The sequence below is a fragment of the Scyliorhinus canicula genome, chromosome 15, assembly GCF_902713615.1.
Source record: "Scyliorhinus canicula chromosome 15, sScyCan1.1, whole genome shotgun sequence".
In the NCBI taxonomy this organism is placed as follows: Eukaryota; Metazoa; Chordata; class Chondrichthyes; order Carcharhiniformes; family Scyliorhinidae; genus Scyliorhinus; species Scyliorhinus canicula.
This window is the reverse complement of record NC_052160.1, coordinates 83,547,194-83,564,026: the sequence shown is the minus strand read 5'-3', so window position 1 is coordinate 83,564,026 and position 16,833 is coordinate 83,547,194. Positions and strand designations below refer to the sequence as shown.

Here is a 16,833-nt window from a genome sequence, read left to right as displayed (position 1 = left end):
GTAAAGATAGATAGTTTTTTGAAGAATAAAGGGATTAAGGGTTATGGTGTTCGGGCCGGAAAGTGGAGCTGAGTCCACAAAAGATCAGCCAAGATCTCATTGAATGGCGGAGCAGGCTCGAGGGGCCAGATGGCCTATTCCTGCTCCTAGTTCTTATGTTCTTATATCGTATTACAGTGAGGGGTGTGGGATATATCGTATTTCAGTGAGGGGTGTGGGATATATCGTATTACAGTGAAGGGTGTGGGATATATCAATGCTACAATGTTTTATGGACAGCACGGTAGCACAAGTGGATAACACTGTGGCTTCATAGCGCCAGGGCCCCAGGTTCGATTCCCCGCTGGGTCACTGTCTGTGCGGAGTCTGCACGTTCTCCCCGTGTCTGCATGGGTTTCCTCCGGGTGCTCCGGTTTCGTCCCACAGTTCATAGATGTGCAGATTAGGTGGATTGGCCATGATAAATTGCCCTTAGTGACCAAAAAGGTTAGGGGGTTATTGGGTTACAGGGATAGCGTGGAAGTGAGGGCTTCAGTCGGTTGGTGCTGACTTGATGGGCTGAATGGCCTCCTTCTGCATCGTATGTTCTATGTTCGATGTTCTATGTGCAGTGAGCGGTGTGGGTTATATCAGAGTGTTACAGTAAGGGGTGTGGGAAATATCAATGTTACACTGAGTGTTGTAGGATGTATCAGAGTGTTACAGTGAGGGATGTGGGTTATATCAATGTTGCAGGGAGGGGTATGGGATATATCAATTTTACAGCGAGGATTGTGGGCGGTATCAGAGTGTTACAATGAGGGGTGTGGGTTATATCAATGTTACAGGGAGGGGGTGTGGGTTGTATCAGAGTGTTACAGTAAGGGTGTGGGATATATTGGAGTGTTCAAGTCAGGGCGGGTGATATATCAGTTTTACAGTAAGTGGTGGGACATATCAATGTTACAGTGAGGGGCGTGAGATGTACTAGAGTGTTACAGAGAGGGCTGTGGGCTATATCAGTATTAGTGAGGGGTGTGGGATGTACCAGAGGGCGGGATTCTCTCATACCCGGCGGGTCGGATGTTCCCGGCGGGACGGAGTGGCATGAACGACTCCAGCGTCCACCCGCCCCAAAGGTGCGGAATCCTCCGCACCTTCAGGGGCTAGGCCAGCGGCGGAGTGGGTTGCGTCCTGCCGGCCAGCGTGGAAGACCTTTGGCGCCACGTCAGCCGGGGCTGAAGGGACTCCACCGGCCGGCGTGGGTCCGCGCATGCGCGGGAACGTCAGCGGCATTCGCGGGAGGGGTTCACCTTCACGGCGGCCATCGTGGAGGTTGACACGGCCGATGCGTAGGAAAAGAGTGCCCCCACAGCACATGCCCACCCGCTGATCGGTGGGCCCCGATCCAGGGCCAGGCCACTGTGGGGGCACGCCCCGGGGCCAGATCGCCCAGCGCTCCCCGAGGACCCTGGAGCCTGCGCACGCCGCCAGGTCCCGCCGGTAAGGGACCTAGTTCAATTTACGCCGGCGGGACTGGCAAAGAACCAGCGGGACTTCGGCCCATTGCGGGCCGGAGAATCGGCAGGGGGTGAGCGGCCGCCAACTGGCGCGGCGTGAATCCCGCCCCCGCCAAATCTCTGGTGCCGGAGAATTCGGCGGACGGCGGGTTTGGAGAATCCCGCCCAGAGTGTTTGCAATGAGGGGTGTGGGTTCTATCAGTGTTCCAGTGAGGAGTTTGGGCTATATCAATGTTACAGTGAGGGGTGTAGGATTTATTGATGTTACAGTGAGGGGTCTGGAATATATCAATGTTACAGTGGTGTGTGTGGGATATACCAATGTTACAGTGAGGGATGTGGGAGATATCAATGTTACAGTGAGGGGTGTGGGATATATCAGTGTTACAGTGAAGGGTGTGGGATGTACCAGAGTGTTACAATGAGGGGCCAAAAAGAAAATTCTGGAAAATCTTAGCAGGTCTGGCAGCATCTGTAGAGAGAGAAAAGAGCTAATGTTTCGAGTCCAGATGACCCTTTGTCAAAGTTTCTTTTGTTACAATGAGAGGTGTGGATTATATTAGTGTTATAGTGAGGGGTATGGGATATATCAACGTTACAGTGAGGGGTGTGGGTTATATCAGAGTGTTAAAGTGAGGGGTGTGGGATATATTGGTGTGTTACAATGAGGGGTGTGAGATAAACCAATGTTACAGTGAGGGGTGTGTGATAAATTGTTACCACCCTGGACAAGTGCACGGTCAATTTCAGCCTCAATCGTCCAGGAGTCAAAACACAAGTGAATTAACCAATAATTCCTGTGAGAGGTGTGGGTTATAGCAGATTGTAACAGTGAGGGATGTGGGATATATCAGTGTTACTGTGTGGGGTGTGTGGTATATCAGAGTGTTACAGTGAGGGGTGTAGGATATATTACAATGTTACAGTGAGGGATGTGGGATCTATCAGAATCTTATAGTCAGGGGTGTGGGGTATATCAGTTTAAGTGAGGGATGTGGGTTATATCAGAGTTTTACAGTGAGGGATGTGTTATATATCAGAGTTGTACAGTGAAGGGTGTGGGATATATCAGAGTTTGACCATGAGAGGTGTGGGATACATCATGTAGGAGCGTTTTCAGGGACTGAGTATTGAGCTAGTTTTACGTGGGGATCCTCCCTCTTAGTTACGGCTCAGGTAAACAGAAAGACCCGCAGAGTCAGCAATTCTGGCTAAGGCAGCTTTCTTTTCCAAGAGTGGTCAACGTGCGAGGGAGAGTCATTTTATATAAATGCCAAAACCACTCAGCTTTACATTGCTTGAGGTTCACCAGTTATACAATTTCCAAAAATCAGTAGCTCACCCCAGTTGGACTCAATCCAATCCTTGTAGCTGTCGATTTTACCTTGACCAATGATTTTTACTTTCGGAAACATGATGACTACGTGATCAGCTCATGATTTAACTCCATCCAGTTCCCTGGCCATCTGTTGTTTTTCAGGACCCATGCATCCGTTGTCTCTTGCTCTGCCCTACTCCCATCTCTCTGGTCTCAGTGTGGTTCCTGCCTGTACCATGGTCTGAGCACAGGATGCTGGAGCTGCTGATAAGAATTAATTATTCAGCTGGCTGTGTTATAGCTGACCACATTATTTCTGTCTTATTCTGTCTGTCTTAGGAATGTGGTCAAGTTAGCTAGCTTAAATATTATCATACATTGCGGTCACCACTATTAGCAAGAGTTTAAAGACTTGTTACTGCTATGTTCTAAGAATACATGTTTAATGGTTAATAATGATTACTGGGTATACTTTCTATGATTATTTTAATCCTCAATAAACTAACTTTTGAAGAATTATTCTAGTATTATCCTAACTATCCAGTTTTAAGGGGTCTCATCTCACGACCACTCACCCCCTTCATATCAGAGTTTTACAGTAAGGGATGTGGGATATATTGGATTGTTGCGATGAGGGGTGTAGGGGATCTCAGAATGTTACGATGAGGGATGTGGAGTATCGATTACAGTGAGGGAATTTCTTGGTCAGTTGCTAATTATTTGCTCCTTCTATCTTTCCTACTTGGTCTCTCTCAGTAACTTGGAGATATGGAAACTCTGGGTCCAACTCCGACGCAATGAACCCAACCTGCTCGGTAACCTGGAGGATTTCCTGTCCAAAGTCACTTTTCAGATGCAGGAAGCTCAGATTGAGAAGGCGGATTTGGAACGCATGCTGAAAAAGTGAGTAAAACCATCCCAACAATCAGAGGTGACCATTCCAATATCTTCCCACTGTCTATACGCCTGAACAGCTTATTTGTATACTAACTGAGGCTGGTTTAGCACAGTGGGCTAAACAGCTGGCTTGTAATGCAGAACAATGCCAGTAGTGCGGAATTAGTGAGGAACTTGCAACACTAAAACTCAAGTAGAAATTTGAGTTAAAACTTTTCATATGCAAACAAGAATCGTTTATTGCCTCTATTTGATTACAACTGAGAGTCACTTAAATCTTATTCTCTAATAAGTCCGGCGAGCAAAAAGGACTTAAAGAGAAGCAACTTGTACACTATTTAACTTTTAAAATAATAAAGAAATGGTTTCTTGCTTACGGCACAACAGCTTGCATTTATTTCAAGAGTTAGAGTGGAAAAGTGAAAAATAGAGATAGCGAATAGTTTAGATCAAAGTATAGAATGATCCGGATAAAGATGGCCATACAGTTATAGGAAATCATATCAGTCTTTAGCCATCTACCCACACCTCTAAGTCATTGGTTTGGGATAGAATCAAATGAGCTTGATTTGACGGTTAGCTGTCAATCTTTAATGTGCAACATTAACTTTAAATGTTTCATGTCTGAATACTTGTGCATCTTATAGAATGCAGTTCTGTGCTGTTATCACAACCAGTTTAAACTGGACTTCTGCTGACTTATTGTTAGCCACAGTGTAGACAATAACGCCTTAATGTTGCTATGGTGCCTGCCCTGTCCTTGGATTGATATCTGGTACGGCTTGTGTTTTAATGTCACGCTGTCTTGTAAATGTATTTGCTAGAACAATGGATCTCAATAAAAGTGAATTATGCGGTGTCATGCTGTTTTGTGTCTCTATTGAAGCTATATGTTTTGAGACGACCTGAGGTTATGAGTGAATTAAAATGGGTATTTAAATCTGGGGCTTAGTATTTTACACTAAATAGCCATCTTTTAACTATCAGGTGTATTAGAAAATAGTTGGTTTCTACAGTATTACATCACCCAGACCAGGATCCATCAAATGGAATACTTTCTAAATAGAGAGCAGCTTGAAAAAGACCTTAAGTGTCTATGTATATATATCATTAAAATGCCAAAGACAGAAACAGAATGTAACCAAAGAGGCTAATAAGAGCATTAGAAGATAAAGATATAGGAAAAGGAGTAGTCCATTTGTCCCATCGAGCCTGCTCCACCATTGAACATGATCCTAGCTGATACTGTAGCCCAACTATTCGCACCATTGCTATATCCTTTCATTCCCTTCATACCAAAATATCTATCAAGCGCTACATCGAGTACACTCTACAGCTGAGCACACACAGCTCTCTGAATAGAAAATTACAATGTTTCTAATTCTTATAGGTGAAAATATTTCTTCTCCTCACTGCTCTAAATGACCGATGTCTTATTCTGCAAATGTGACTTTCCCACCCCATCACCCCCACCTCCATTCCCCCTCCATCCCCCATGTTCCAGATTCCCTTGGCAAAATAAATATTTATCCCACATCTATTCCGGCATGCCCCTAAAAATTCAGATGTTTCAATTACATCACCATCCCTCCCAACTTCTTCTACACTCCAGTGAATATAGGTCTCAGTTTATTCAATCTCTCCGTAAAGGTCAATCCTCTCCTTCTGTGAAGCAATCTTTTGAACTTCTCCTCGGGCTGGTATGTCCTTTCTCAGGAAAGGAGATTTAAACTACACACAATACTGTAGGAGTGGCCTCACCATATAGCTGCATAATTGAAGTAAATCTTATTCTTATTATTTAAATCAATTCCCTTTGTATTAACAGATTCCACACTATTTACCCCCCCCCCCCCCCCCCCCACAATGTACTTGTTGTACCTGCATGTCAACATTCTGTGATTCAGGTATGGTGACATCCAGATCCTTCTGAATGCAAACATTTCCCAATGTCTCACCATTTAGAAATTATTTCTTTTTTTTTTAATTTCCATACTCCATGGCTAGAAATGTACACTCCTACTTCAGGGTAATCAATGCTCATTAGAGTGTAATATGGCATTGGGAATCCTGGAGCTGACGGTGATGTGTTCCCCACCAACACTTCCCTGTCCCTATCATCCTAAAAATTCAGGTCTGTTATTCACACTTCTTCTTATTGTATTCCATCTGTCTTGTTTTTGTCTGTTCGCCAATTATCTCTAAAGCTCTGGAGCCTTATTGCTGCGTATTATCTCACATTTTAAAATACTTCTTTATTCTTTATTCTCCTTTTTCGCATTTTTCCCCAAATTTACACCCACCAACAATAAACAATAATCTCACGTAACTGTATTGTCTTTGGTGATATTCCTATGGGGCATGGTGTGAGATCTCCAATCAGCAGGTGGCGGTACAGACACACCAAGCGGTCTCAAGACCAAGATCATGTGACCTGGGGACCTGTATATAAAGAGAGGCTCATCCAGCCATCTCCAGAAGAACATGAGGTAGAGGGTGATAAGACGTGCATGTATTAGGTCAGAGAAGTTGTACGTTCCAGAGTAGCAAGACTCCATGATAATGTGCTCTGTATCAGATTGGCATCCTGCTGCGTGAGACACAATAAAATGATCTTGGTTGGGCAGATCAAAATGTTTGGTGAGTTCATCTTAAAGTACAATGGATTGGCAATAAATCTGGTAACATTACATCAGTCCCCTCATGTAAGTCATTAATATCAACTGTAAATAGTTGAGGCCCAAGCATTGGTCCTTCCGGTACTCTGTTAGCTAAAGGTTGTCAACCTGAAAATGTTGTGTTTATTTCTCCTCTCCCCTTTTCAGTCCATTAACCAATCCTCAATGCATGCTGATACATCACCCAATCCTGAACTCCATTTTTGTGTAATAACCTCGAGTGGCACTTTACTGAATGCTTTTGGAAAATCCAGATACACCACATCCACTGGCTCCCATTTATTTGTCCTATGAGTTATATCTTCAAGAACCTCTAACAGATCAATCAAACATGATTCCCTTTCATATGTCCCTGTTGACTCTGCTTAATGACATTATAATTTCCTAAGTGCTCTGTTACCATGTCCTTAATAATAGATATTAGTGTGGACTGGTTAGGTGGGCAGAGCAGTGGCAAATGGAATTTAACCTGAAAAAGTGTGAGGCTATGCCCTTGAGGATGGCTAAGAAGGCAAAGGATGACACTATGAATGGTAGGACCCTGGATAGTGCTGCAGATCAGAGCGACCTTGGAGTCCATATCCACAGATTCCTGAAAGTGGCAGGACCGGTAGACCGGGCGGTTAAGACGGCAAATGGGATAATGTCTTTATTAACTGAGGCATAGACTACATGAACAGGGAGGTCATGCTGGAACTGTATAAAATGCTGGTTAGGCCACAACTGCAGTAGTGTATGCAGTTCTGCTCACCACACTATAGAAAGGAAGTGATCACACTGGAGAGGGTGCAGAGGAGATTTAGCTGGAGGGTTTTAGCTATGAGGATTGAGCCTGTTGGATAGGCTGAGGCTGTTTTCCTTGGAGGAGCGAAGGTTGAGAGGGGACCTGATAGAAATTTATAAGATTATGAGGGGCATATATAGGGTGGATAGGAGGAGCAATCTTTTCACCTAGAGAGTGGTGGAAGTCGGGAACTCATACCTGAAAGTGTGTTTGAGTTAGAAACTCTTGTAACATTTAAGAAGTATTTATATATTTACCTGCAATGCCATAATCTCCAGGGCTATAGGCCAACCACTAGAAATGGGATTAGCGTGGTCAAATCTTTGTTCAATGACGTGGACACTTTGGGCTGAATGGCCTCTTTCTGTGCTGTAAACAGCTGCAAATATAATTTTGTCTCCTTTCACATCAGGCTAATGGGGGACCGATAATTCCCCTTTTAATCTCTCCCTCCTTTTTAAAAAAGTGCGACAATGGGTGATGCAGTGGTTAGCACTGCTGCCTCACGGTGCCAAGGACCCGGGTTCGATTCCGGTCCCTGATCACTGTCCATGTGGATTTCCACATTCTCCTCATATCTGCTTGGGTCTCACCCCCACAACCCAAAGATGTGCAGTGTAGATGGATTGGCCATGCTAAATTGTCCCTGAATTGGAAAAATCATTTTAAAAGTGGGATCATTTTTACTACCTTCCAATCTTTGGAAACTTCTCGAATCTTAAGAAACTTTGGAAGATCCAAACCAATATGTCCACTCTCTCTGCAGCCACCTCTTTTAAAACCTTTGGATGCAGGTTGTCCGGTTCAGACGATTTGTCGCCATTTTGTCCGATTAATCTCTCCAATGTTGTTTCTTTCCTTATCCTGATTTCTTTCAATTCCTCATTGGTGCTAAACTTCCTGGTTTCTCGTGATGTCTGGAATTCTTGTTGCATCTTCTGCTGAGAAGACAGAATGGAATTCTGGCCTTTATATCAAAAGGAATAGAATACCGGGGGTTCAAAGTTCTGTTTCAGTAATACAAAGCCCTGGTTAGGCACAGCTGGGGTTGCTATGAGCAGAAACGGGCACCACACTTTAGGACATATATGTTGACCTTGGAGGGAGTTCACATTAAATTTATTAGAAAGATACCTGAACCCCCAGAGGAGGGCTTACACATTCTCAGATAGTATTCTCTGATAATTAGAAGATTGGAGGTAATTTGACTGATATTAAGTGGGGTTAAAATGAGATTAAAACTATTTTGCTTGTTGGGGAGTTTAGGACTAAGGCCATAGTGTAAAATCAGATCCAGAGTAATGTTGTAAAAGACCTCTCCACAAAAAGGGTGGGCGAAGTTTGGAATACTCTCCCGCAAACAGCAATTGATGATAAATTAGAGATTGATGGATTGTTGCATTAAAAAAAAGGGGCAAATATCAGAATCTGGAGTTAGGCCACAGAGCAGCCATAATCTCACAGGAATGATGGAACCGAGTCGGTGGAGTAGTTGGCCGTCTCTTAATTCTGTGTTGAAGGGCACCCAAAGCAGTTCCTCTCCCCTTGCCCATGGGGTGGGTTTCTGCCTGTGGAAGTGACAGCGAGGAAATTCCGCAGGCTTAATTAGAGAACTCCTCTGAATTATTGGTCCTGAATGGGAGCTTCATGAAAAAGAATGTGGAACCATTTAATTTTACCTCCGTTTGCTACGCATTGTGAAATATTGGTCACCTCACATTAACTATGTCACTCGGTCACAAGGATGGGCTCTGTCTGTCTGGGGGCAGTTTTACAGCTGCCCCTGGAAACACACTGTCGGGGGAGGGGCTGTCAAATTGGGTGTCATGACAATGGCGCCAAACTAATCACCTAGTTACATCTGCTTGTATTTTACCAGTGGCACGAGGTGCATTTTCCCTCGGGTCAATTGAGACCTCTAAGTGGTCAATTAAAGGCTGTTTCCAGGCCTCTTCCTGCTGATGCTGATATTTTGCCAGTGATAGGAGTGACGTCTCTATACTCGGCAAGGATGCCAGGTAAAACGTGGTGTCCCTCCGTGCGTTCACCCCCGCCTTCTTGAACCCAGGATCCCTCACTGAGGCCTGATTGCAACGAGACCCCAGACTTACCTTGGTATCCAGCTCCGTGGCTGCTCAACTTTGGCGACTATCTGCAGTTCCAGATGTGACCACCACTACTAGTGGTGCTGTTGGGACGAGCGAGCTGCTGGTCATTTGATTGACTGGCAGCTCCCAGGGGTGCGACATCCTCCCAAATGGGAGCAGACGTTCCACCTTGAGCCAATTAATGGCTTGATGGCTGTTAAATCACTGCAAAGTGACCGGTCTAGTGGAGTACGGGCCCTCACCCTTGACTTTTCATCTAGGAGCGAGGCCCCCACCTCTGTATGGAATTCTGGCCAGTCTATTATCAGAAGTGTGATGAGATTGTGGGTTCAGGAAATAATCTCATCAACCATCCCTGTAACTAGCCGCTTGGGCCAATGGAAGAGCAGCTCAAAACTGTGACATTAAAAATCACAGCTCGCCACTGGTGAAACTGCCAACAGCTCGGTTCCCCTGCCCAGAACTGACATTTCTCTCTTCTGCTTCAGGAGGATGGCGGAACACAACACAGATGTTCAGAGACTCTCCGAAGAGATGGAGCTTCAAATCAAAAATGAGAAAGAAAGGTTTGAGAATGATGTGAGTATTGCAAGCCGTGAGTCCAATCTCTGAATGAGAAAGTGTACTCTCAACTCAGTATACACTGACATCAAACACAATCATTAAATCCGTTGAGTCTCTCTTCACTGATGCAGGTTTATCATTCGTGTTGAGGGACTGTAAAGGAATGTGGTAGCAATGGGTAAGAGAATAGCCGGTGGTGGGGGGAGGGAGGGCGGGGTGGTTTTGGAGGTGGGTGTGGGGACCTCTGCCCAGGAGCTCCAAAGGATTTCTTGTTTTCCCGATGTCAAGATTAAAGACGTAAAGACATCTCATCATAGCTGGAGACAAATTTAAGGTGGGAGGGGAAGGATCCAGTTATGGTTGACATAAGAACCAATGTCATAGGTAGAACCTGGAATAATGTTCTGCTGAGAGAGTTGGAGAAGTTGAGGTCCAAACTAAAACACAGACCATCAAAGGTAATCGTCCCTGGATTGTTACCCGAGCCATATGCAAATGGCACAGGGTCAAGCAGGTTAGAGAATTAAATACGTGATTCAAAGAATGGGGTGGGAAGAAGGAGTTTTGATTCATGAGTCACTTCCAGCAATACTGGGGTGAGAGGGAACTGTTCCATTGGGATAGGCTCATATAGACAGGACAAATCAAAGTAGCAAAAATAGTCCAAAAGATGATTTTGTAGAATGCTTTCTGAAACTATAAATTGTCAAAACAACTTGGTATGAAGCTATTTTAGTTGCAGTTGTGCAATGAGACAGGTTTAATCAATAATCAGATAGTCAGATCCACTGGCAAAGGTAATCATAATACAACTGAATACAATATTAAGGCTCAGTGACAGACTCCAGCGTCAAACAAAAATGTTAAACTTGAATAAAGCCAATTACATAGGTATGAGGGCAGAGCTGGCTAAAGTTCATTGGGAAAATAGAGTAACAGGCATTGTGGTGAATAAAGAATGGGAAAGATTTGAAGAAACAATTCAAAATGTTCAACATTCCATTGAAAAATGTCAAGAAAGGGCCATCCGTGGATTACTGGGGAAGTTAAAACAGGATTATGTTAAACAAAAAGGCTTATAATGTTGCAAATATTTATTAATTTATTGGATGTGGGAATCGCTGGCTAAACCAGCAGTTATTGCTCATCCCTAATTGCCCATGAAAAGGTGCTGGCGAACCCCTTGAACTGCTGCAGTGGTGGAGGTGCTGTAGGGAGCAGGTTCCAAGATTTTGACCCAGCGGCAGTGAAGGAACAGCAATATATTTCCAAGTCAGGATGGTGAGTGGCTTGGAGGGGAACTTGGTGTTCCCAGGTATCTGCTACCCTTGTCGCTCTATGTGGTAGATATGTGGGAAATGTCATGGGTTTGGAAGGTGTTGCCTCAGGAACCTTGGTGAGTCCCTGCAGTCCATCTTGTAGATGGAACAGATAGCTGCCACTGTGCTTCAGTGGTGGAGGGAGCGGATATTGAAGATGATGGATGGCATTCCAACGAAGCAGGCTGTTTTGACTTGGATGGTGTTGAGCTTCTTGAATGTTTTTGGAACCGCACTCATTCAGGCAAGTGGAGAGTATTCCACCACCCTCCTAACTTGTGCCGTGTGGATGGTGGACAGGCTTTGGGGAGTCAGGAGGTGAGTTGTTTGCTGCAGTATTCCTTGCTTCTGTGGCTCTTGTAGCCACAGTATTTATATGGCTAGACCTGTTCAGTTTCCGGAGTAAAGAAAAGTCTATGCTGAAACGTAAGCTGTGAGGACAAAGAGGCTGCAAAGAGACATGGGCGAGATAAACATGTGGGCAACAAGGTGGCAGATAGAGTATAATCTGGGAACCTGTGAGGTTATTCACTTTAGTTGTAAGGTCAGAAAAGCAGAATTTTTTTTAAGAGGAGTGAAACTTGTAAATATTGATATTCAGAGAGATTTGGGTGTACTTGTACGAGGAACACAAAAGTTAGCATGCAAGTGCAGTAAACGATTAGGAAGGCAATGTTGGTTTTTCGTACAAGCTAATTGTTGTACAGTAATAAGGAAGTCTTGCTACAATTGTACAGGGTTTTGGTGAAACCGCATCTGGAATATTGTGCGTAGATTTTGTCTCCACGTTTAACAAAGGATATACTTGCATTAGTGCTGCTACAGCAGAAGTTCATTAGTTTGGTGACTGGGATGAGAGGCTGTGTAATCGGGTTTACATTCTCAGGAGGTAAGAAAAATTAGTTGATTTCATTCAGTCTTATGCTGCGACTTTAAAAATTCTAGCAAAGAAGTGTAGATTCAACACCCTCACCAACGAACGAGTTGGTGAGAGCTGGCATTATGTGTGGATCCATTGTAAAGTTCACAAGCAGCTTCTTTGTGGAAAGGTTTAACCTCTAAAACTGCTCTCCGCATCTGTACACTGAACGAGAAGTCAGAAAGAAGCAGCAAAGAGTTAAGGCGGGAAATGGAAGCTTTTGCAGTATAACGAACGCCCTGTTCTAACTGCAGCGGCCACCACTCACGGAACAGAACTATATGTCTGTAAATACTGCAACAAAAGTGGCTAATGGAACCATTTCTCAAAATGCTTCAGATCCAGCCGCTAACGCACCTTACTGTGAGAGCTCATTGGTAAGGAAAAGGGTGAGATTTTCACCACATTGAACAGTGCCAGCAGCAAGGCAAAATTAAAAGCAAAGATCGAGCAGAAGTGGACTGTCCTGCCCAGGCTGTTGTTGCAGGAAATTGACCCAAATGCTGCACCAGATCCCAACACTCAAGTGGACATCATGGCATATGGCAGACAAACTATCCGCATGGAAGTTGTGGTCACACTCCACTGCACACAGAGCAGCTTCCAGATTCATGTCATTGACCAGAATGTGAAGACACTGCTGGGTCTTCAGGACAGCAACGCACTGGGGTTAACACACTTTGATCCAGATGTGCACACCCTGCAGCACCAGGTTCCAGAAATTATAGAATATAGAGACCTATTCAACTGCGATGTCATTGGGAAGCTACCTGTAATATATCATGTGAGGCTATATTCCACCCGCACTCTGTGCTCCAAAAAGGGTCCCCCTCATGATGAAGCAGCAAGTGGTTGATGAGCTGGACCACATGACAACACTGGGTGTCATAGCCCCACAGACCAGGCCGCAGGATGGGTTTTACAGTAGTGCCTGCAGTAAAAAAGGACAGTACAATCAGGATCTGTTGCTGATTTTGATGAGTGGAATACTATCCCACGAGCGTCACTAATAACAGTTGCCAATTCTGCACCGGAGGCGCCAATAATGCTGCCCTTCTTAATATTGAGTAATATTGCTTTTCAGAGTCGCCAGGTATCAGATGATACCACCACAAGGTTCAACCGGATATTATTCAAAGACCCAAGAACCAGTCAGTTAGTTCAAGTTCAATAATGGTTTATTTACACACAAGATTAACTCACACATGCAACATAAAAACACTACAAGCTAACTACACCTAACACTACAACAACCTGTACTTAACTTTCAGGCACCCGGCTTTGGCAGAGGAACAAGACCTTAGTTCGGATCTGGAGTGGCTGGGTCTGGAGAAGTAACTTCGGATCTGCTGGGCTGATCCGCCTGGTAGCGATTGTTGATCTTGAACTTGCTTCAGGTCAAGGTGCTGCAGTTGGCTTCAGGTATAGGCCGGGCCGAAGACTGCCGGTGTGGTCAGGGCCAAAAGAGATCCAACACATGGCAGTGTCTCCCTTTATCCTTTGGGGTTTCACGCTCTTTTGGACGGTCCTTCGCTTGTGACCCAATAATTCGGCAGGCTTCGATCACTGCCTTTGATTTGAACCAATAAAGGGGCGGGTGCCTTGATGGCTGGACGAGTCCTGAGCGGTCATTGACCTTGGCCGTTTGGGCTTCCTGGGTGAAGGGAGTGGCGCCGATGTGTCTGGAATTGTATCTGATACCTGAGTACCAGTCCTTTGTCCTGGGGAAATGGGTCATTAGAATGCAAATCTGCTCGGGGTTTCGATACTGTCTGGTTCTCTGTCAGCAAATATACATTCAGGCTCTGAGTTTTGGCCATATTTCCTTTTGAGTCTTTGCAAATATCCATGTTTACTTTGTAAGTGGCCATCCCAGATGGCTACAGATCGGTATTGACCCAGTCTATCGAAAAAAGCACTGCTCAGACCTCACCACCTTATGAAGACAATTGAACAGGTTGTAGCAGACATGCACAATGCCAAGATTTTCAGCATCTTGGATCAGAAGTATGATTTCCGGCAAATTCCGCTGGATGGAGAATCCTTGAAACATACCATAGTCATGTCTCCATTAGGCAGATGCCGTTTTCTGCCCTATAGGATCTCCATTGGTAGTAAGGCCCAACACTGCATGGAGCAACTCTTTGAAGGCCAACCTTGCAAAATCATCGTTGATGACATCCTGGTTTGGGGCCTTTATAATGATGCATGTCTTCACCTTGTCCTCAGCGGATACAGGACCATGCAGTTAAAGCTTAACCCTGTTAAATGCAGATTCAGGGTCAACCAGGTTCCTTACATGGGTCACTTACTCACAGCTGATGGTGTTAAGCTTGATCCAGATAAGACGATCACTATACAACCATATAGTCCACCATATGACAGATACCAACCCATGGACAAGCACGCTTTACAGTGCTTCCTGGGTATGACAAATTATCTTTCCAAGTTCATTCCTTGTTACAATGAGATTACTGGACCTCTTCATCAGCTCCTCCACCAAGGTGTCGAATGGTGTTGTTAAGAACATCATACTGCTGCATTTAACCAGCTCAAACAGGCACTCAGATCCTCCAGTGCTACATCTTTAGATGTTCAAGTACCTGTTCTCTAAACGTTATGCCCAGATCGATAAAGGAACCTGTGTCCTCGTCTTCACTTGTCACAAATTTCATGACTTCATCTATGGTTGTCCTATAAGTGCTGAAACCACTTCAGCAATTTATCTCTATTCTTAAAAAGCCTCTTCACACCCCATCTACACAACTGCAGCATTTGATGCTCAAGCTACAGCCTGTCATTTACAAATGCAGTAAGGAGCTGTACCTGGCTGATGCCCTTTAAAAAGCCTTTCCACACACCACAGACCAGACAGATCATGAGGAAGACATTGACATCATGACCATACAGGTCCCCTTGTCACGTCGAATTGAGGAACTTAACGATGCCCTCCAGGCGGATCTCACATGCAGGCTACTCCACGGTGACATTATAAAAGGCTGGCCCGAGTCCTCCGGAGCTTCCCCATCAGCTCCGTGCATTCTTCTCTATGCAAGCGGAGCTAACCATACAAGATGGGTTGATAGTGTGTGGCCAGCGATTTGTCATTCCTTCCTCTTTGAATAGATACTATACCCAGCAACTCCACCAAGGACAGCACGGTAGCACAATGGGTAGCACAGTTGCTTCACAGCTCCAGGGTCCCAGGTTCAATTCCCGGCTTGGGTCACTGTCTGTGCGGAGTCTGCACGTTCTCCCCGTGTCTGCGTGGGTTTCCTCCGGGTGCTTCAGTTTCCTCCCACAGTCCAAAGATGTGCAGGTTGGGTAGACTGGCTGCGTTAAATTGCCCTTAGAGTCCAAAAAGATTAAGTGGGGTTACGAGGTTACGGGGATAGGGTGGAGGCGTGGACTTGAGTAGGGTGCTCTTTGCAAGTGCCGGTGCAGATGCGATGGGCCGAATAGCCTCCTTCTACACTGTAAATTCTATAAAACATCTATGAAAGATCCCCAGATTGCAGTTATCCAGGTACAGGGCAAAGGCATCCCTATACTGCCATTGATGTACGCCGACGTGGAGAGAGAAGTATCCAGGTGTGCGCCATGTAATGCACTCAAGCCGCATCAATCCAAGGAGCCATTGTATCCACATGAGGTCCTGGATCACCCACGATGGTTCACAACAGCTGATATTTTCAAATGAAGTGGTAAGCAGCACTTGTTCCTGGTCGACCAGTACTCTGGTCTAAAATCAACCACCAACAAGACATGAAAAGCAACACCCTTATAAGCAAGCTCGAGAGACACTTTTCCACATGGCATACTGCAGCACATAATGACAGACAATGCTTGTCAGTTTGTTTCCAGAGAGTTCAGGGACTTCCCTCACACATGGGACTTTGAGCACATCGCAAATGGTCCGCTGTATCCATCCAGGAGTTAAGGGATGATCCTCAGGGTCCCTGCAGCCTTTTGAAGATGGTGCATCTGAGAGAGGAGAATAAAATGTCATTAATTCCAATGTTCACATAGTCATTGTGCATGTGAAATGGGCTCCTGAGACCGTGGGCAAGTGCCTCACCAAGCCAATGGTACTTTTACAGCTGTCCACTACCTCCTCCCTACCTCTCCACAATCTCATGCCCCACTGATAGACCAGCTCCAGGGCTTCCTTCTTGTATATCAACACGATGAAGGGGTTGGGGACCCCACCATCCATTTGTGATCTTTCATCAGCATTATAGCTTCTCTTCTCTTGAATGGCTGAAGATAATTAATAGACCTCCCCCCACCTGCAGCACCATTCCATCCTGTCTTATACTCCTCAGAACCAGGTAATCGTGTACCTCATCCTTCCTTGCATACAGACCAAGAGACCAGATATCCCAGCTTTGTCCAACACAGTGCCATTTGGCACACACACTCGTATGCCCCTGAGCACACCAAGGAACGGCCAAGTCTCAACACACCACCACACAGTTCCAAGCCAACTCAGTGCTCACCCTTGCAGAATGCAGAAGATCATTGAACTGTTTGCAGTAGACCACCCATGTGCACCGGACCACATCATACCCGCTCACCTCAGCAGGCGCCAACCCTGGACATTAAAGCTTCCTCTTGCCAACCCTGAACATTAAAGAATCAACTCTCGCACTCACTGCCTGGGCAGGAATGTCCAACCCTCATCTTAAAAGCAGGGGGGCAGTTTTCGCCCTGGCCTTGCCCAGAAGGTGTCAATGCCTTCAGCTGA

At 45.2% G+C, this 16,833-nt stretch overlaps 1 protein-coding gene across 10 annotated transcripts in view; it reads left to right on the top strand.

The window, feature by feature from the left end:
* Positions 1 to 16,833, top strand: part of LOC119978777 (ras-related protein Rab-44-like) — a 217,278-nt gene that overhangs the window by 52,918 nt on the left and 147,527 nt on the right. For 9 of the 10 annotated variants that reach the window (XM_038820647.1, XM_038820646.1, XM_038820648.1 and 6 more), the window contains exons 5-6: positions 3,574 to 3,720; positions 9,773 to 9,863. In XM_038820647.1, the coding sequence (XP_038676575.1) occupies positions 3,574 to 3,720; positions 9,773 to 9,863 (238 nt within the window). The remainder of the gene's footprint in view (positions 1 to 3,573; positions 3,721 to 9,772; positions 9,864 to 16,833) is intronic. The other variant, XM_038820644.1, reaches the window with a different exon arrangement.